Source organism: Hyperoodon ampullatus, assembly GCF_949752795.1.
Source record: "Hyperoodon ampullatus genome assembly, chromosome: 4".
Classification (NCBI taxonomy): domain Eukaryota; kingdom Metazoa; phylum Chordata; class Mammalia; order Artiodactyla; family Ziphiidae; genus Hyperoodon; species Hyperoodon ampullatus.
Window position 1 is genome coordinate 77,330,487 of NC_136917.1, and position 21,337 is coordinate 77,351,823.

General features: G+C 36.9%; 2 protein-coding genes across 4 annotated transcripts in view; one reads left to right on the forward strand and one right to left on the reverse strand.

The window, feature by feature from the left end:
* HSD17B4 (hydroxysteroid 17-beta dehydrogenase 4) overlaps positions 1-21,337 on the reverse strand; it is a gene marked incomplete at its 5' end in the record, with an annotated part of 90,339 nt that overhangs the window by 22,973 nt on the left and 46,029 nt on the right. For all 3 annotated transcript variants that reach the window (XM_079702355.1, XM_079702353.1, XM_079702354.1), the window contains 5 exons: positions 3,559-3,645; positions 5,174-5,280; positions 5,985-6,054; positions 14,122-14,187; positions 18,751-18,854. In XM_079702355.1, the coding sequence (XP_079558481.1) occupies positions 3,559-3,645; positions 5,174-5,280; positions 5,985-6,054; positions 14,122-14,187; positions 18,751-18,854 (434 nt within the window). The remainder of the gene's footprint in view (positions 1-3,558; positions 3,646-5,173; positions 5,281-5,984; positions 6,055-14,121; positions 14,188-18,750; positions 18,855-21,337) is intronic.
* LOC307052879 (large ribosomal subunit protein eL21-like) lies at positions 2,837-3,319 on the forward strand (the record flags this gene model as incomplete). The annotated part of the gene is made up of 1 exon (XM_079704045.1): positions 2,837-3,319. One exon carries the CDS (start codon positions 2,837-2,839, stop codon positions 3,317-3,319), a length of 483 nt encoding a protein of 160 aa, XP_079560171.1.

A 21,337-nucleotide genomic window follows, 5' to 3' on the forward strand; every position in this document is an offset into this window, starting at 1 on the left:
TGAAATTAGAACACTCCCTAACACCATACACAAAAATAAACTCAAAATGGATTAAAGACCTAAAGGTAAGGCCAGACACTATAAAACTCTTAGAGGAAAACATAGGCAGAACACTCTATGACATAAATCACAGCAAGATTCTTTTTGACCCACCTCCTAGAGTAATGGAAATAAAAACAAAAATAAACAAATGGGGGCTTCCCTGGTGGCGCAGTGGTTGAGGGTCCGCCTGCCGATGCAGGGGACACGGGTTCATGCCCCGGTCTGGGAGGATCCCACGTGCCGCGGAGCGGCTGGGCCCGTGAGCCATGGCCATTGAGCCTGCGCGTCCGGAGCCTGTGCTCCGCAACGGGAGAGGCCACAACAGTGAGAGGCCCATGTAACGCAAAATAAATAAATAAATAAATAAATAAATAAACAAATGGGACCTAATGAAACTTAAAAGCTTTTGTACAGCAAAGGAGACCATAAACAAGATGAAAAGACAACCCTCAGAATGGGAGAAGATATTTGCAAATGAAGCAACTGACAAAGGATTAATCTCCAAAATAAACAGGCAGCTCATGCAGCTCAATACCAAAAAAACAAACAACCCAATCCAAAAATGGCAGAAGACCTAAATAGACATTTCTCCAAAGAAGATATACAGATTTCCAACAAACACATGAAAGGATGCTCAACATCACTAATTATTAGAGAAATGCAAATCAAAACTACAATGAGGTATCCCCTCACACTGGTCAGAATGGGTATCATCAAAAAATCTAAAAACAATAAATGCTGGAGAGGGTGTGGAGAAAAGGGGACCCTCTTGCACTGTTGGTGGGAATGTAAATTGATACAGCCACTATGGAGAACAGTATGGAGGTTCCTTAACAAACTAAAAATAGAACTACCATACAACCCAGTGATCCCAGTACTGGGCATATACCCTGAGAAAACCATAATTCGAAAAGAGTCATGTACCACAATGTTCACTGCAGCACTATTTACAATAGCCAGGACATGGAAGCAACCTAAGTGTCCATCGACAGTTGAATGGATAAAGAAGATGTGCCACATGTATACAATGGAATATTACTCAGCCATAAAAAGAAATGAAATTGAGTTACTTGTAGTGAGGTGGATGGCCCTAGAGACTACCATACAGAGTGAAGTATGTCAGAGAAAAACAAATACCGTATGCTGATACATATATATGGAATATAAAAAAAAAAAGGTTCTGAAAAACCTAGGGGCAGGATACGGATAAAGATGCAGATGTAGAGAATGGACTTGAGGACACGGGGATGGGGATGGGTAAGCTGGGACAAGGTGAGACAGTGGCATGGACATATATACACTACCAAACGTAAAATAGAAAGCTAGTGGGAAGCAGCCGCATAGCACAGGGAGATCAGCTTGGTGCTTTGTGACCATCTAGAGGGGTGGAATAGGGAGGGTGGGAGGAAGAAGCAAGAGGGAGGGGATATGGGGATATATGTATATGTATAGCTGATTCACTTTGTTATACAGCAGAAACTAACACACTATTGTAAAGCAATTATACTCCAATAAAGATGTTAAAAATAAATAAATGAATAAACGTAGACGAAATAATTAGAAAATAAGAGGATTCCAGAATATGTGGCACCAACATTAATTGTAGGAGGATTTCAGAGAAAGCCAGTATGTGTTTTTATATGGATGAGGGAAAGGGAAGTAGTAAGGGGCTACCTCTAAGGACAAGGTAGAGCTTCCACTGAAGCCAAAAAGACAAAAGAAATTTGAAAAGTGAAATAAACAGTGTGCATCCATGAGGCAGGAAAATGATACTGCAAGCATCAGGAAGTAATAAGCAGAAGGCAGCCATACAAAGAAGAGTTCTGCAAAGTATTTATATTTATGAAAGAGATCATGATACAGTAAAAAAAAAATAATAAGTTAGGGCCTAGGAACTAAGCCTTGAGCCAGGCAGACCTGGGTGTCTATCCCAGCTCCACCACTTTCTATGTGACCATGAGCAAGTTATTTAAGAGACCTGAACCTAGATTTGCCTAAGTTACATGTAGAGTTGTTATGCATAGTAGAAATAATGGGATAGCCTGTTTGTAGGTACTCGACAACTTTACGCTGTTATTATTGTTGGTGGTGGTATTTAAACTGCTCGACACAAACCATCAATGTAGTACAAATGATCAGGCCAAAAAGTATCACCCTGGTCAATTGCATTAACAAAAATAATCTGTAAAAAACTTATAAAAGGCTGATTGCATGTCCTTTTAGTATTTTACCGGAGCACTGCTAACAGCCTCACCCCAAAATTACTTAACTCTATAGGGAGATATACTCTGTCTTGTTACTTACTATTAATTAAGCCCAGACTCTGTGACATAAGATGTTAATTTGTGGGTTTTTGTGTCATCAAGATGCACACGATTTCTGTCCAGTAGGAAATATAACCATAACAGATATGGTTTTACTGTTTTATAGGACAATTAACTAGTTTTGTCTCTAACTCAGCAAAATTATTTTAGAATGCTTTCCCTGTTGGACCACATAAACCCTGTTGTTCTAGTTCTCCTTTGAACCAGTTTTATCATCTTGCTAGCTCCCTCATTAAGGAATTAAATAAATTTTCATCACATTTTCATTTTATATCTGTCTGAGAGTCATGCCTTTAATTTTCTGAAGATTATATTCTGACAACAACTTGAATGATGGGTTGAGCCAAAAAAGATATGGTTGGTTGGGTTTTCAGAAATGCTATGTAGATAGGCACCAATTTTGCTGAGAATAAAAAACAGAAAATAGCTTCTTTTCGGCCAGAACTGCCATCTTCCAGTAATTCACCAAAATGACCAACACAAAGGGAAAGAGGAGGGGCACCCGCTACATGTTCTCTAGGCCTTTTAGAAAACACGGAGCTGCTCCTTTGGCCACATACATGCGAATCTACAAGAAAGGTGATATTGTAGATATCAAGGGAACGGGCACTGTTCAAAAAGGAATGCCCCACAAATGTTACCATGGCAAAACTGGGAGAGTCTACAATGTTACTCAGCATGCTGTTGGCATCATTGTAAACAAACAAGTTAAGGGCAAGATTCTTGCCAAGAGAATTAATGTGCGTATCAAGCATGTTAAGCACTCTAAGAGCCAAGATAGCTTCCTGAAACAAGTGAAGGAAAATGATCAGAAAAAGAAGGAAGCCAAAGAGAAAGGTACTTGGGTTCAGCTGAAGAGCCAGCCTGCTCCACCCAGGGAAGCACACCTCGTGAGAACCAATGGAAAAGAGCCTGAACTGCTGGAGCCCATTCCCTATGAATTCATGGCATGATGGGGGTAAAGAAAATAAAAGACCTGGACTGTAAAAAAAAAAAAAACAGAAAATAAAAAACAAGGTACGGAGGCATCTTATTTTCAATTAAAAGTTACCACTGATTTTTTTTTTAAAAACTTTCTAAGTTTTATATCATATCCATAGTAATAACCAAAAGAATGCTAGGATGGAACATAATTATAGGATACAGTGAAGAGGGTAACAAAACAATGTACCTCTAACTACATTATTCATACCTTGGTTTGGAAATGGATTCTATTTCCTTCCTTCCACATCTCAGTTTGTAGAGTTTGTCCTGGATATACTGGTTTTGCAAAACGAACCTTTAAAAAAAATGTGTTTTAGGGTTAAAAATGTTTTAATATGAAACTTTTCCACTTTGCAGCAGGGGGGGTGGAATTTGGGGGAGAGGCTGGAGAGCATAAAAGGAAGAAACAGAGATTGGGCTATATTTAAATTCATAAAAATAGTAATACCATACAATTAGTAGAGAAAGGATATAGTTAGTAAAAGTTAATTCTTTGTCTTTCAAAGTATAGAATCAATAAATAGTTTAATCTTGACAAATCAAAACACAGAAGAATAATCATATTAAGTAGAGTTATATAGGTAACCACCAGAACAACTTAACAGAAGCAGTTAAAAGTGGTACTAATTAAGTCTGAGGAATAAGACCTGGGGTTGTTGTATAGGATAGAATAATTACACTTTTTATTTCCTAATTCTCTATACTATTTTATTTGCTCTGTGTACATATTACTGACTGATTTTTAAAATAATTATAATAATAACTATAAAATAGTTATAATAATGAGAATAATCAGTGTTATCAAAGGCAAGACATAAGAAAATAAATTTCCACTGCTGCATGGATCACAAACTGATAAAAGCTTTTAGAGCTATTTGACACTGCCTTAAAGTTTTGTTTCATTTTTTTTTTAAGTATATGTCTTTCGATTTATGCAAAACTGTGCAGAGTCAGTTTTCTTTGTAATTTATAATGGATGAAAACTTGAAGCCAACTTAAAAGTGCAAAACTAGGGCTTCCCTGGTGGTGCAGTGGTTAAGAATCCACCTGACAATGCAGGAGACACGGGTTCGAGCCCTGGTCCAGGAAGATCCCACACGCCACGGAGCAACTAAGCCCGTGCGCCACAACTACTGAGCCTGTGGTCTAGAGCCCGCGAGCCACAACTACTGAGCCCGCGTGCTATAACTACTGAAGCCCGCACACCTAGAGCCTGTGCTCCGCAGCAAAAGAAGCCACCACAATGAGAAGCCCACACACTGCAATGAAGAGTAGCCCACGCACTGCAACGAAGAGTAGCCCCCGCTCGCCGCAACTAGAGAAAGCCCGCACACAGCAAGGAAGACCCAATGCAGCCAAAAATAAATAAATTTAAAGTGACCACAAAAAAAAAGTGCAAAACTAAAATCAATATGCAGCCAACATACTGATATAGGTGCATGTTTATTAGAGTTCAAATGCAGCCACTTAACATTTTCAATTAAATTAAGGCAAATTATAAAACAGTAAAAAATGAATAAATAAATTTTTAAAGGTAAATCTCGAGTTTTTGTTAAGGCATATATGCTGCTATATGTATGTTCCTAACTATTTATAAAACAATCAAATTAATCTGTTAAAAGTATAACTGTATATAATATCCTTCATGATGCATGTGTAATAGAGGCATTTATAGCTACAAAAAGAAAACTTGCTGATTGCCAAGTCAATGAAATAATAAAAATAATAACTTCAGTACAGTACCTATTTTTAAGTGAAGTCACTGAGACTCCTCTAAAACTAAAAAGGAACAAGTAGTTAAATTATTAATAATTTACACACACCTTAATTGCTTTGAATCTTGACACGTCATTATCTGCAAACTGCTGTAAAACATGCCTGGCAGAAAATCCAAATGTACATAATCCATGTAATATGGGCTTGTCAAAACCTAAAAATGAGAGAGAGAATTTAGTTAGATAAAGGCACATTTCATGTTTAAAAACCAAGAACAGTTCATTCAGGACTTGAAAAATACATTTTTAAACTGCATTAGCCTGAATCATACCATCTATTTTAACACATTATTGACTGGGGGGATTTCTGCAGAAATTAACGCCTATGGTGTTAATACGTCTCCGGTCAATAATGTGTTAAGAAATATGGAAAATATTTTATAAATAATACTTCCTGGGAAAAAAATTATGAAATAAACAAAAAAAGAAAAAACAAAAAAGAAAGGAATATCAGAGATCTGGGGACACAAATAATTATTTTGTTTAGCTTTGGTTGTAACCATGAAATCATCCACAGTGATTTCAATATCCATGTATGTAGATGATCCTTCTTCAACCTTTCAGTTCTTTCCTCTCCTCTCCAACGGCTTTGACCTTCATGATAACTCAGATACCCATCCCCATGGTCCTATCCTAGACCTTGCACTAGCAGGAGCTACCTTCCACCATAATCTGAATTTCACGTACACCATTTTCTGAACACTACTTCCCACCTTTCCATGTCCTTTGCATAAACATATTAGGAGAGGGCTATTTTTTAAATGTTACTCAAAATTCCAGTCATAAGTAGCGACATCTTTAAGTATTATTTAGATAACTGAGCTAATATTTTCATTGGCTCACATTATTAGCAACTCACCTGCTAAGTTAGCAAAGTCAGGATCAATGTGTAAGGGATTCCAGTCTCCACTGAGGCGGTACAAAGCAGCCTGTGGAGAAAGAATTGTAAAAGAAACTAGCACCCTAAGTGCCTTCTTAGAATACATTAAACTAAAAACAGGAAATATGGCTGGTTATTGCATAAGAAATGCATTATAATGTACCTAATGGTAGCTCTGATTAAAAAATAACTATTTCTAACAAAAAAAGATTAAGTGTAAATCAAATGCTTTTTGTAACACCTGCCACTGAAATCAGAAGAGGTGACGACTGTCAAATAATAGGAAGGGGAACCAAGAACTACATCTGGGAACAACACTGGTTACCACTGCCTAAGGAGAATTTCACAAAAAGGAATCCATCAATCTACTCTCATTAAAACACAATGAAGGGCTTCCCTAGTGGCGCACTGGTTAAGAATCCACCTGCCAATGCAGGGGATATGGGTTTGATTCCTGGTCTGGGAAGATCCCACATGCCACAGAGCAACTAAGCCCGTGCGCCACAACTACTGAGCCTGCACTCCAGAGCCCGCGAGCCACAACTGCTGAAGCCCAAGCACCCCAACTACTGAAACCCGCATGCCCTAGAGCCCACGCTCTGCAACAAAGGGAAGCCACCACAATGAGAAGCCTGTGCACCACAATGAAGAGTAGCCCCCACTTGCCGCAACTAGAGAAAGCCCACGCACAGCAACAAAGACCCAATGCAGCCAAAAATTAATTAATTAATTGATTATTTAAAAAAGAAAAGAAATAAACATTAAAAAAAGAACACAATGAAGATAAGGTGTAAATGTTTATAGCCTCTTCTAACCAAGCAAAATTTATGCCAACTTTCTTAATGGGGTGTTTTAAATTGAAGGCTGTAACCCAATACTAGACATATAAACATCACACACTCCTCACAAACTTTCATTCTACTGGGTACACTAAATCCTGAGATCAGCTCATCCTGCAAAAAAATAGACTAATAACTTGCAATTAAGATTATATTCCTGCTTACTCCAGATCCTCACATCACTTCTGTACTTAGACAAGGCAGAATTAGCAGAAAGATATAGATAACAATAGGAAAAAAGTCACCATACTTCCCAGCATTTAAATTGTGCATTGGTCAAATGAGAGAGTACTTTTCAGTACTGAAGGGAAGAAATTCACAAAAGAGCTAACAGTAAGTATTTACTGTATCTGTGTATTAATTTTGGGGCTGCCTCTAGACTTCTCTTTCTTATCAATTGCTAGGTCAAGCTTTCCAAGACTATTAAAATGTTGTGTAGAGACTAGCCATGTCAGCATACCTGACTTTCTTAATGAGTTTTTGTTGTTTTTAATTATTGATTATTCGTTTTTAACAAATTTTATTTACAGAAAATAACATCTCCTATAATTCATATGAAAATGTTTACTTTTTAATGTTTTGTACAATTTTAATAAGCTCTTTCTCTTTCCCATCACTCTATATGATAGTTTTCTAAATTATTCACTTTTTAAATGACTCAGTATTTTTCCCTTTATATGGCTTCTAAAAATAATTAAATCAAATCAACAATTATCAAATAGATGTGACTTAAGATTCTGTATAAGATGGTAGAGGATGAAATGATCAATTTTAGAAAGCACTTAAAAAAAAATAGAACACTAGGCAAATATACATCATCACGTTGCATACAAATGGAAAAAAAATGATGAATTTCAGGGCCCAAAGGGGAAGGTGTCAAACACATAATAGATCATGGGCTTTGGCACCAGACAGACCTAGGTTCAAATCCAGCTCTGCCATTAGTGGGCAATTTTCTTTATCAACCTAAGCCTCAATCTTCTCATTTAAAAAACTGAGAGGCTAATCAAACTCTTACAGAGCATTATCCTTGATAAATATTAATACTCAATAAATGTGAACTATTATGATTATTTTAAAAGATTTCAGCAACGGTATAAGACAATCAAGTTTTTAAGATTAGTGCCAGTGTTATTACCCCACAGATATCATTCCTATAAATGAAAAGAAACAACTCTTCTAAAGAAATCATATTAAAGGAATATGAAATTTTTCATATTATTTCAATGACAGCATTGCTTCCAACAGAAGGCAGAATTAGCAAAGACATAAAAGATCTATCATGAGAAATGACTAATGTAAACTGATTGGATGTTTGACTAAATTCAATCATAATGCAAAATAACCATTCTCCAAACAGTAAAGAACACTATCAAGGTTTATTTTCTGATTATCTTGAAGGGCTTTCATATTTCAGAAGAAAAGCAAAAAGCTTCGTGTTTTGTTCTGTTTCATTTCTGCCTAGATGTAAAAATCACTAAAATTCACACATACAAACTAAGAAAAATAGCTCTATATTGTCTTACTTGAGTATTAAATGTAAGTGGGAGGATCTTCCATATATGAGTAAATTAGTTCTTAGTTTTATTTATTTAAAGTGTACCAGTAGGGACTTCCCTAGTCATCCAGTGATTAAGAATCCACCTCCCAGTGCAGGGGACATGGGTTTGATCCCTGGTCAGGGAACTAATACCCCACATGCCAAGGGGCAACTAGGCCCTTGCGCCACAACTACTGAGTGCACGCCCTCTAGAGCCCACGCACCACAACTAGAAAGCCCACACGCCACAACTACTGAACCCACACACTCTGGAGCCTGTGCACCACAACTAGAGAGCCTGCATGCCACAACTACTGAGCCCACGCGCCACAACTAGAGAGCCCACATGCCGCAGTGAAAGATTCTGCATGCCACAACGAAGACCCTGCATGCCACAACTAAGATCCAATGCAGCCAAATAAATAAGTAAAAAAAAAATTTTTAAGTGTACCATTAAGTTAAACTAAATGCTAAATTAAAAGGGTCAGGGATTAGTTCTTCCCAAATCCTCACACCCCCTAAAAAAGCAAACAGATCAACAAGAAATACAGGTAAAACTACACAGATCCCAGGCCTTTAGTGTAACTAGAAGAGAAAAACCACAAACTTCAAATTCCTATAAGTAGAAAAATAAACACCTATATCCAGCAGCACTGTCTTCTGAGCACCCTCTCAAAACTACTAGAGAGAGTGGTAGGGGTGGGGAGGGGGAGTATAGCAGAAGCTCATGGAAGAGAAAAAAGGAAACAGAGAAAAATCACTTTGAGACGCAGACAGTCTACCTCGAGGACAAAAATACTGAGAAGAATCCTGGAAGATTAGAATACTGACTACTGAGAAAAGAATTAAAAGTGCACAGGCCTCCAAATGGCAGTCCTAGAAAGGCAATACTTCTGAGGAAGAGGAGGATAAAACAAAGTGTCCCCTTCGAAGACTGAATGGTGAAGAAAAAGAAGCAAGAGGGGAAATTTATGATCCTACAGGATAAAGAGAACTAAAAAAAAATTTAATAAAACACTTCCCCACTATGCCCTACTCCAAAAAGCCATCCATTAAAGAAAAGGCACTTTGCTATACTGACAGAAGATGACAATCTTGAATTTCTTTAAGAAAGAATCTTGTAAACCGTCCCAAACTACTAACTTTACCTACAAAATGCATATAGGTAAGTAATCTCCATCTGTGCAAAGCTACAATAAGACTAAAAAAGAAAATAAGAACCAAAACATTATAATAAATAAAATTTCCCCAAAAAGAACAACTAGCAAACAGAAGAAAATGATAACACAATACTCAAGCATTTGGGGATAGGAAATAAACATCTTGAATCTGAAATTCAAAAACCAAGAATATAAATGGAAAACAAACATGAAGAAATGAAGTAAGAGATGATTAAACTTGGGAAAGAAATAAAAGAAAAATCAAAATCATATCAGAAATTGAAGACTAAATTATAATGTTCCCAAAGGAGAATATATTCAAACAAAATTTTAATAAGGGGCATAGAAGAAAAAGAAGAAAAAAACCAAGAGGATGGAAATGAGATTAATAAAGAACTAAAAAAGGACAGAGAGAAAATGGTTGGAAGAAAGATAGAAAAAGATCCAATGTACATAAAGAGTGCCTGAAGAAATAAAAATAAAACAATGAATAAGAACTAATATTTAAAATTATCACCCTAAAAAACTTTTTGAAAATAAAAGATCTGAACACACATATTAAAAAGGCCCACCAGGTACATGGGAAAACTGACCTGGAATGAGCAACACTGAGACTTATCCTAGTAAAACTATTAGATTTTTAAAGATAAAGGGAAAAAAAAATCCTAAAGCCCTCAAGGATAAAGATCAAGTAACTTAGAGGAAGATAACGACTGGCATCAGACTTCTAAACAGCAATATAGAAAGCCAGGCAACAATGGAACACCATTTTAAGAAACTCAAGATTTCATATCCAGCCAAGCTGTCCTTCAAGTATCCAGAGTATAGAAAAATAGTTTTAAATACATAGGAACCAGACTTCCCTGGTGGCGCAGTGGTTAAGAATCCGCCTGCCAATGCAGGGGACATGGGTTCAAGCCCTGCTCCAGGAAGATCCCACATGCCGCAGAGCAACTAAGCCCGTGCGCCACAACTACTGAGCTTGTGTTCTAGAGCCCACGAGCCACAACTACTGAGCCCTTGTGCCACAACTACTGAAGCCCGCACGCCTAGAGCCCGTGATCCAACACAAAGAGAAACCACCACAATGAGAAGCCCGCGCACCACAACGAAGAGTAGCCCCCGCTCACTGCAACTAAAGAAAGCCCATGCGTAGCGATGAAGAAGACCCAATGCAGCCAAGAATAAATAAATAAATTTATTTTAAAAATAATAATAAGATAAATAAATACATAGGAACCAAAGGAATACTATACACGAGGCCTTCTTAGAGAACCTACCACAGGAGGAGCTTTATCCAACCAGGAGATATGGGAGAACCTTTGGCAAAAGGATTGATATATATTCAATTGCAAATCTAAGACTAAAACAAAGGTGGGGAAGAGGGAAGAATAATATATAAATGTTAAAATGTTCTGAAAAAGTAAAATTAATGCACTCCCCAAAATGCAAACTATAAGCAAAGAGAAACAAGAAAATAAAATAGGCTCTTTAATTGTTAGAAACAAGTAGGAAACAAAGCACAGCAATAAAAACTGAAAAAACAAATAGTAATAAATGAGAAAATTGGGCACTATGGGCATATAAAAAGGTATAGGACTTCCACTTCTGGCCTAGATGGAATAAGTGGAATGAACTTACTCTTCCACTGTAAACAAGTAGGAAAAAAAAATTTTTTTTAAGTGGGCGAGGGAGATACTGTTCTTAGACACTGGACAGTAGGCAGAACAGGATTATGATTCTTGATAGAAAAGAAACAAACAAGATGGACTCTACAATGGCCACAGCGCTCTGCCTGACAGCACTTTCTAGACTCCAGTGCAAAAAAGGAAACCGAAACATAGCAAAACAGTCTCAAAGAGTTAAAGAGATAAAGATCAGAGTTCTGGGAGAATGGGCAGCTGGAATGTAGATGTACTGAAAAGGAGGAAGCTACACAGGAAACAGTTCCAGAAATTTAAATAGAAGTCCCCTGAGGGTCACAGAGAAAGGCCCTGGAAGATGAGACACCACATGAAGAGGAAGCCAGGTGGAGATTAGAGGTACGCCAGCCAACAGGGAGCACTAAGACCCTGCACTTGTGAAAGAGCCATCCTGGACTTTCCTGCCCCACCCAGCCACTGTCTGAGAACAGCTACATGAGTGACAGCCAACACCATTTGTAGCACAAGGACTGCCCAGGCAACCCAGAGTCATGTAAAATAATAAATCATTGTTTCAAAACAAAATTTTAAAAGTACTTATAATACACATGGTAATATAATAAAGAATTATATTTTAATGGATAGTATAACCAATATTCCAAAGATTAACTTTATTTAACAATGATGGTAGCTAAAATCCTAATTGTTAGAATAAGTAGTATAAGATATGTATCTGGGGAAACTAAAGATACTTGTTTTCATTCTCCTCAAATACAAAGCCTGACACCTGTTACCTATTTATTCTTTGGTCTTTCTAGATTATTGGGGATGAATTTTCTCTTTATTAATTATGAAAAACCATGAAGTATACTTGTAATATCATACCAGTTTGAAGATGAAGAAATTCTCCTAAAGACATGAAAAACAAAATATTCCAGAAGGGATATTGGTAGAGCGATGGTTGCCAGTTTCCCTACTGATTGAGAAGTTACTTATTTAATTTAAATACCTGGCACAAAGTTTATGCTATAACAACATAATCTGTTCCATTTCCACTTCTCCTTAAAGGTCTGTTCATCCACAATCATCTCCCACCACTCTCCAGTGTGAATGCTCTAATTCTTACTCCTTGTACATACATCATGCTCTTTTCTGCTATCATTACTAAGTTCTTATCCCCTTCCAGGCCATACTGCAAGCCTTATATCCCTGGTAAGAGAGTATCTGTACACCATTTTAGTTCAGAAGTCCCATCTTTCCTACCAAACTCTTCTGTATGCCATTCTCTAATGAGTAGCCCATCTCAGAATGTCTACAGCACTTACTCTACAATTCAAAGCCTTGTATTTAATCATTCGTTGCTTAGAATAGGTGCCCTAGAAATTAAGACATCTACACCTTATATCTAAGTATCCTTTCAGTTCCTTGTCAATAGATCACACTTCTTCTACTTGACTTGTATCTCCTACAGCACAGATCCAATTTAAAACAGCCCACAAAGCCCCTGAAATTTAAGCAAAGTTTTATGCAAAATGTTTTTGAAGAAACAGTCGGTAGTTTTTATCATATTCTCGAGTGACCATGATACAAATGGTCAGGAACCTCTGTCAAATGATGGGTGTCCATTATTTATACAAAAAATATTTGTTAACCTATAAACTGTCCTTTGTCACACAGCAAAATACTCAAGTCTGCTAAATGCTAACAAAAAGTTCTATTCATCTGAAAAAAGAAAAAAAGAAAATCTTTCTGCTTACTGCATAAAGAAATTCAAGCCATGGAAACTATTCAGCTTTTCTTATCTACAGCAGATACATTTTATTATTTCAGTAACACAAGAATAATAATGGAGCATTTCTGGGTTTTCTGAACCATGAAACCATGAAGTCTTCTGTTCTTTAGTGTGCTAATAAAATTAATTTCACTATGAAGCTTTAATTAAACATAAATATGAGTGCTCTCTTAAGAAACTGATAAGAAATAGGGATGGGAAGAACATTTAAAGGCAAAACTAATCTGAGGCAGAAAGTATTGTTCTACCACCCAATTATAGAGTGTATAAAAAAATACAATTAATATGTTCCAAACTTAATTCTTTCTGGCTCATGAAATTATATTCCTATTTGCCAGCACACATAAATCCTGCAGAAGTTCTCATATCAAGTATATCAAAATTAGTATCAAAAAATAAGTGAATTTTACAAATAATGTGCTGTCATTACCTGCTTATTCACAGCATAACTTCAGAGCTTTACATATTCTGTTCTATATCTGCATGGTTAGTATTCTGGCCATCTTAGGGAAGAATCTTCAGGTCTCTCAAAAACAAAGTTGCTTTTCTCATCTTCATGGTCACCTTTTGTTTCTTAGATAAATCTTTGCATGCTTACAGAATTTGTTAACTGACAGGGCATTTTAACTCCTCCATCAGAAAACATATGATTTATGCCAAACAAAAGAGATTAAATCGTCTACTCCTTCTCAGATGCTTTACTGTACCTGTCCACTAAAGTTAGCATAAAATAATCTCTCTCAAAGCAATGTCGCTCAGTTTTCTTTTCCAATAGAAGAAAGGATAACTGAAATTTGCCTTTTATTTTATCCTGCTCTCTAAGGCTTTAATGAAATTCTTCACTACTAAGCTAGGCAGTCTCCTTAAGGCAAGCAATCCATTGCCAACAAAGCATGATGCTTTTTCAATTGACTAATGAAAAGCCATTTTACATTTTTTTTGATACCCAGTGGAGAAAAAAACTGCTAAGTAAAACTCCAGAAAGAACAAATTTCAACTACAGAAATATGCTGTTATTTTTATTACGTAGAAGAACACAGCTGCTACTTTTGGACTCACAAAATTACAAAGGTATCAGAGTTATAAATCAAAAAGTGTCAGGAGTCAGGTGGCTTTATCACTTTTCAAAAATACATTCTTACCTGATTAAGTGAGGTGGTATCTGTAAGTACAGCATCAGGAGGTCTATTAGGTATGGCTACAGCTACCTGAGATCAAAAAACATTACACGTTAAATAATAACAAAATAATTGTTATTCTCTTTACCCAAACTGATATTTGATAAACAACCATGTTTCAATATACAGTCATCCCTCAGTTTCCAGGGGTGATTGGTTCCAGGACCCCTTCACGGATACCAAGATCTGCAGATGCTCAAATCCCTTATATAAAAGTGGTGTAGTATTTGCATATAATCTATGCACATCCTCCCATATACTTGGGAGGATGTGCATAGATTACTTATAATACCTAATACAATGTAAATGCTGTGTAAATAGTTTGGGAACTTTCTGGAATTTTTTTTTTCTGAATATTTTTTTTTTTTTTTTTTTTTTTTTTTTTTTTTTTTTTTTTTGTGGTATGCGGGCCTCTCACTGTTGTGGCCTCTCCCGTTGCGGAGCACAGGCTCCGGATGCGCAGGCTCAGCAGCCATGGCTCACGGGCCCAGCCGCTCCGCGGCATATGGGATCCTCCCAGACCGGGGCACGAACCCGTATCCCCTGCATCGGCAGGCGGACTCTCAACCACTGCGCCACCAGGGAGGCCCCTGAATATTTTTGATCCACGGTTGGTTCAATCTGCAGATGCCAAACCTGTGGATACAGAACCCACAGATATGGAGGGCTGACTGTAACAAAATCTGCAAGCTGGATAAAAAGTTTATTTTAATATTTTATTTTCAGCACATAATGACATTTAAAATTTCACAACTGCTAGCTTCATCTACATTAAGATTTCCCTGAAATGACCTTGTTTAATGAAAGGAATTATATAACCAGATCCATTCTCTAGGCCACAAAGGAGAAAAAGGTAAAGACTCTTCTCCCAATGCAAAAGATGACAGTAACTGTAAGACTTAGACAAACAATTCACATCTATATTGATTTAATCTTTAAATGCACTTTACTAAGGGTGTGGATCTCTTTGCATTTATTTTCTTTTTAATTTTTATTGCAGTATAGTTGATTTACAATGTTGTGTTAATTTCAGGTGTACAGCAAAGTAAATCAGTTTTATATATATATATATATATACACACACACACACACACACACACACACACACACACACACACACATATCTCTACTCTTTTTTAGATTCTTTTCCCATATAGGTCCTTACAGAGTATTGAGTAGAGTTCCCTGTGCTATACAGTTAAGTCCTTATTAGTTATGTTTTATATATAGTAGTATGTATATGTCAATCCCAATCTCCCAAATTATCACTCCCCCACCATTTCCCCCCTGGTAACTATAAGTTTGTTTTCTACATCTGTGACTCTATTTCTGTTTTGTAAAGAAGTTCATTTGTATCATTTTTTTTTCAGATTCTGCATATAAGTGATATCATATGATACTTGTCTTTATCTGACTTAACTTCACTCAGTATGGCAGTCTCTAGGTCCATCCATGTTCCTGCAAATGGCATTATTTCATTCTTCTTTATGGCTGAGTAATATTCCATTGTATATATGTACCAAATCTTCTTTATCCATTCCTCCTTTTTTTTTTAAGTGCATAAATCTTTTTTTTTAAATAAATTTATTTTTTTTTGTCTGTGTTGGATCTTTGTTGCTGTGTGCAGGCTTTCTCTAGTTGCAGTGAGCGGGGGCTACACTTCATTGCAGTGCGCAAGCTTCTCATTGTGGAGCACAGGCGCTGGGCGCGCAGGCTTCAGTAGTTGTGGCACGCGGGCTCAGCAGCTGTGGCTCGCGGGTGCTAGAGCGCAGACTCAGTAGTTGTGCCACACAGGCTTAGTTGCTCCACGGCATGTGGGATCTTCCCGGACCAGGACTTGAACCTGTGTCCCCTGAATTGGCAGGCGGATTCTTAACCACTGCACCACCAGGGAAGCCCCCATTCCTCTGCTGATGGACATTTAGGTTGCCTCCATGTCCTGGCTATTGTAAACAGTGCTGCTATGAACATTGGGGTGCATGGTTTTCTCCAGATGTATGCCCAGTAGTGGGATTGCTGGATCATATGCTAACTCTATTTTTAGTTTCTTAAGGAGCCTCCATACTGTTCTCCGTAGTGGCTGTATCAATTTACATTCCCACCAACAGTGCAAAAGGGTTCCCTTTTCTCCACACCCTCTCTAGCATTTATTGCTTGTAGATTTTTTGATGATGGCCATTCTAACCAGCGTGAGGTGATAACTCATAGTTTTGATTTGTATTTCTCTAATAATTAGTGATGTTGAGCATGTTTTCATGTGCTTTTTGGCCATCTATATGTCTTCTTTGGAGAAATGTCTATTTAGATCTTCCTCTTTGCATTTATATCCTAATTGGAGCAGTTGAGCTTCTTGGATGTGTAGATCAACGTTTTTCATCAATGCCATTGTTCCTTCAATTATTTTTTCTGCTTCTTTCTCTCTCCTCTCTTTCTGGTATGCCCATTACATAAAAGCTGATGTACTTAATGGTATTTCACATTTCTCTGAGCCTCTTCATTCTTTTTCTTCACCTTTTTTCTTTCTGTTCTTCAGACAGAGATAGATTGATTGATCTTCAAGCTTTTTGATTTTAATTCTGCCACTTCAAATCTACTGTTGAGACCCTCTAGTAAATTCTTCATTTCAGTTATTGTACTTTCAGTTCCAGAACTACTTCTATTTGGTTCTTTATATAATTTCTATTTATTGATTTCTTTCTCTTTTTTTTTTTTTTTTTCTGAGCCACAACACGCAGCTTGCAGGATCTTTGTTCCCTGACCAGGGACTGAACCCACGCCCCCTGCAGTGGAAGTGCGGAGTGCTAACCACTGGACCACTGGGGAATTCCCCAATTTTTCTCTATTTGATGAGACATTGTCATCATACTTTACTTCTTTACACATTTTACTTCTTTAAGCATGGTTTCCTTTAGTTCTTTGACTATATTTACAATAAATGCTTTGAAGTCTTTTCCTGTTAAGTCTTCTCAAAAGCAATCTCTGTTGCCTGTTTTGCTTCGTTTTTTCCTATATATGGGTCATACTCTTTTATTTCTTTCAGATCTTGTAATTTTTTGTTGATAACTGGATACTTTAGATAACATATTGCAGCAACTCTGGATACTGAGACCCCTTTCCCCTTCCAGGGCTTGTTGTTATTGTTAACTTATTTGTTTAGTGACTTGGCTAGACTATTTTAGTTAAGTATATTTCCCCCACAGTGTGCAGACTCTGATGTTGCTCCTCAGAGGGTACAGCCTTGGGCAAGCACAGTCAGCCTGGGATGACAGTGGTTTTAGCAGGGCTCTGTGTGACTGTCTCTCCCTGATCTCTCTGTTAAACTGTCTGTCCAGCTGTTCGGCTTCACAAATTGACAGATGACTGTTCTATTATTTTCAACAGTGCCCTGGGGCATAAATTGTTCCACAATCTGATCCAATTAAAGTCAGGCCTTTTTGGAGGTGTAGTCTTTGAGGCCAGTCTTTGAGGTTTGTTATGATCCCATGACAACTCTTCTTAGCTATCTCTTTCCATGGTTCTCTCTGGCAAATTTCTAGTTGGACTAGTTTAGTTTACTGCTTTCATGGAGCTACCAGCCTCCTCTTGATTATCACTAAAGTAACCTTGTTTTTGAAACCATCCTTACTTTTGAGCTTCCAAATACTTGGTACCAAAATGAGTCAGTTTCCGTGGGAAGAGCTTCAGAGCTCTCTATATTATTACAGCCTGCCTTGCCCCCCAGGCAAAACCTCTGCACCACTGCAACGGACATGAGGGCAAGAATAGTGGCCCACTTCTCTCCAAGTGACATCCTCACTTTACAAGAAGAGTCCTAGGCAGAGGTAGGAGCTTCTGGTCTTCTCAGCTTGCCTCTAGCAGCACGGGACCACCACTCTATGAGCGGGCTGAGCAAGAGTTATCAGGGCCCTAGTGTTCTCAGCCTGCCACAGTGGAATACAGTCTCCACCCTACAAGTAGGGGCGGGGTGGAGGAAGACAGCCCCGTAACTCTCAGCCACTTTTACCTGTAATTGAGCTTCTGCAACACAAGCTGGGGAGCCGGGGTGGGAAGAGGAAAAATGAGTGGGCTGCTCCTCCTAGGAAGACAGTGCGGCCCTATTCTGAGAACTGAGGGCAGAGGTAAAAGCTAGGTTAAATTGATGTAAAATCCAATTTACAAAATATTTTTAGGAAAAAAATATGGTTTTGGATAGAATTTGAAAACTAAAGAGTAACTAGAATTGTTTTATACAAGAGTAATGCTCAAGTCATTTAATGAATGATGATTTGCATTTATACAAGGATCACTTGTATGTGTTAGGTTTTTCTAAAGAGTTTTGGATGCAGGCAAAGTTTGCATAAGAAAACAAAGATATTCCCATAGTTACCTCAGCTACATTACACTTACGTCAGCCAGACTTTTCTATATATAACATATGTTATATATTAAAATATACAAATATAAACAGCATTTCAAATCCAAGGAACACATTCTGATTCAAAGAAGTGTGGATTACCGAAGCCCTACTCTATTAAATTACACATATGGTAAGTTCAAAATACAGATAAGGATCCTTAACGACACATGTATCTCGCTTATGAAGTCATAGCCTACCTTAGCTTTGTCTGACGTCCGTTTTCCACCAAAGCCTCCAGAGCCAACAACAAAGATGGAGAACTGATTATAACACATAAGTTCCTCCCCAGAGTAAGAGTAGACTGAAAAGTAAATGAAAGAACAAAAGAAAAGAGGTTATTATCAAAAGACATAACTAGTTACCCAATATATGATCAACAATCCTTTTAAAAGCTTCAGAAACGAACTCCAATTACTAAAAGGCTTTGCAATTTCAAGACACCCAAGTGTGGGATACAAAGCACTCATTTTAATCATTCACTACCAGTCTCTGGAAGGCAGAGAGAAGAGGATCTTGACAAATCCTTTCTTGACTATGAAACAGCAGTTCATCTCACCTCTTCTTAAAGTTCCCCAACTGCCTTTCGTATTTCAATTCTCTCCTTCTCAAACCTTTCAAACAATTCCACTATAAAATGCAGACTAACACACATGAAAAGATGCTCATCATCGCTAATTATTAGAGAAATGCAAATCAAAACTACAATGAGGTACCACCTCATACTGGTCAGAATGACCATCATTAAAAAGTCTACAAATAACAAATGCTGGAGAGGGTGTGGAGAAAAGGGAACTCTCCTACACTGTTGGTAGGAATGTTAATTGGTACAGCCACTATGGAAAACAGTATGGAGGTTCCTCAAAAAACTAAAAATAGAATTGCCATATGATCCAGCAATCCCACTCCTAGGCATATATCCAGACAAAACTACAATTCAAAAAGATGCATGCACCCCTATGTTCATAGCAACACTATATACAATAGCCAAGACATAGAAACAACCTAAAAGTCCATCAACAGATGAATGGATAAAGAAGATGTGATACACACACACACACACACACACACGAATATTACTTAGCCATAAAAAAGACTGAAATAATGCCATTTGCAGCAACACATATGCACCTAGAGATTATCATACCAAGAGAAGTCAGAAAGAGACAGACAAATACCATATGATATCACTTATATGTGGAATCTAAAATATGACACAAATGAACATATCTACGAAACATTAATAGACTCAGAGATATAGAGAACAGACTTGTGGTTGCCTAGGGGAAGGGAAGGTGGTGGAGGGATGGATTGGGAGTTTGGGATTAGCAGATGGAAACTATTATATACAGGATGGATAAACAACAAGGTCCTACTGTATTGCACAGGGAACTATATTCAATATCCTGTGATAAGCCATAATGGAAAAGAATATGAAAAAGAATGTATATATGTATAACTAAATCACTTTGCTGTACAGCAGAATTTAACACAACATTGTAAATCCACTAAAATTCAATAATTCAATAAAATTAAAAAATTAAAATAAAATACAGATAACCACACTCCCAAATTTTCAAACATTCTGCTGAAGTCCTCAATAGAGCCTGGAATGTAAAAGAAGAAATAAGTGAGAATGAAGGTATAAGCTTCAAGAGGGCAGGATCATGGCTTTTTTGCTCACCATCATATTCCCAGCAATTAGAATAGTAACTGGGACAGAAAAGGCACCTAATAAATATGTATTAAATTAATTAGTAAATCAATAAACAAATGATGTGATTGAGCAAGTTAGTGAATAAGTAAGCAAGTAATGAATGAAAGACAGCTGTCCCTCTTTCTACTGACTACTTTCCTGGTGACAGTTTGAGCATCACCTAAATCACCAGCACTATAAAACTAGGAATATGATTTTGAATTGTATAATAAGGAAAAATAAAATTATAACAAAAAATAAGGGAACTCATGGTGATTTGTATTTTAAATAAGACTTTTATCCTTATTACACAGAAAATTGGATATCTAATTCCATCTATATTTTATCTAAAAATTCTAATACATTATTACCTATTACCAAACTATAGCTAAATAAATGGAGTAGATCAAGAAAGAAGAGTAAAAATTAAAGCTAAGGTTACTGCAAAACTTTTTTGTGGTAGACATTTGGTAGAATGGTGAGAAGACTAAAAGAAAACCGGGAGAGTTGCAGACAAATGTTAGCCAATATTTGGAATGGTAAGAAAATACAAAAATCTTAAAAAAGAAAGAAGAGGGATAAGGAGGAAGAGGGAAAGAGAGAGAACAGACACATGTTCTATGTGTCTATGATGAAATACATAGTTTAGTTTGTAAACTATGAGTTAACAAAAACAATGTAGTAGAAAAATATTTAAGAGCATTAAAAATGTTCTCAATATATTATTAAGTAAAAACAAGGCGAGTTCCAAAACAACATATTCAGTATAACCTCCTGTGTATTTAGAACAAAAATGATAAAGCTTATATTCCAAATACCAGACAATATTAAACTTTCCACTGCTATTTCCAAAATTTTTTATGTTTATCTATTTCTATTGTTCTTAAACTTTAAAACAAATAAATTCTAAACAATGTATCTTTAGCTTATGTTTAAATACTAGTATTTCAACATTCATTAAACTACTATAATCTTTTTTCCCACTGCAAATAAAATGTGGCTATGGTGTTTAAACCACATTATAAGTTCAATAGGTTTGAATGTGCAAGGTTAAGAACCTAACTACCATTTATAAGGATGATTCAGGGGCT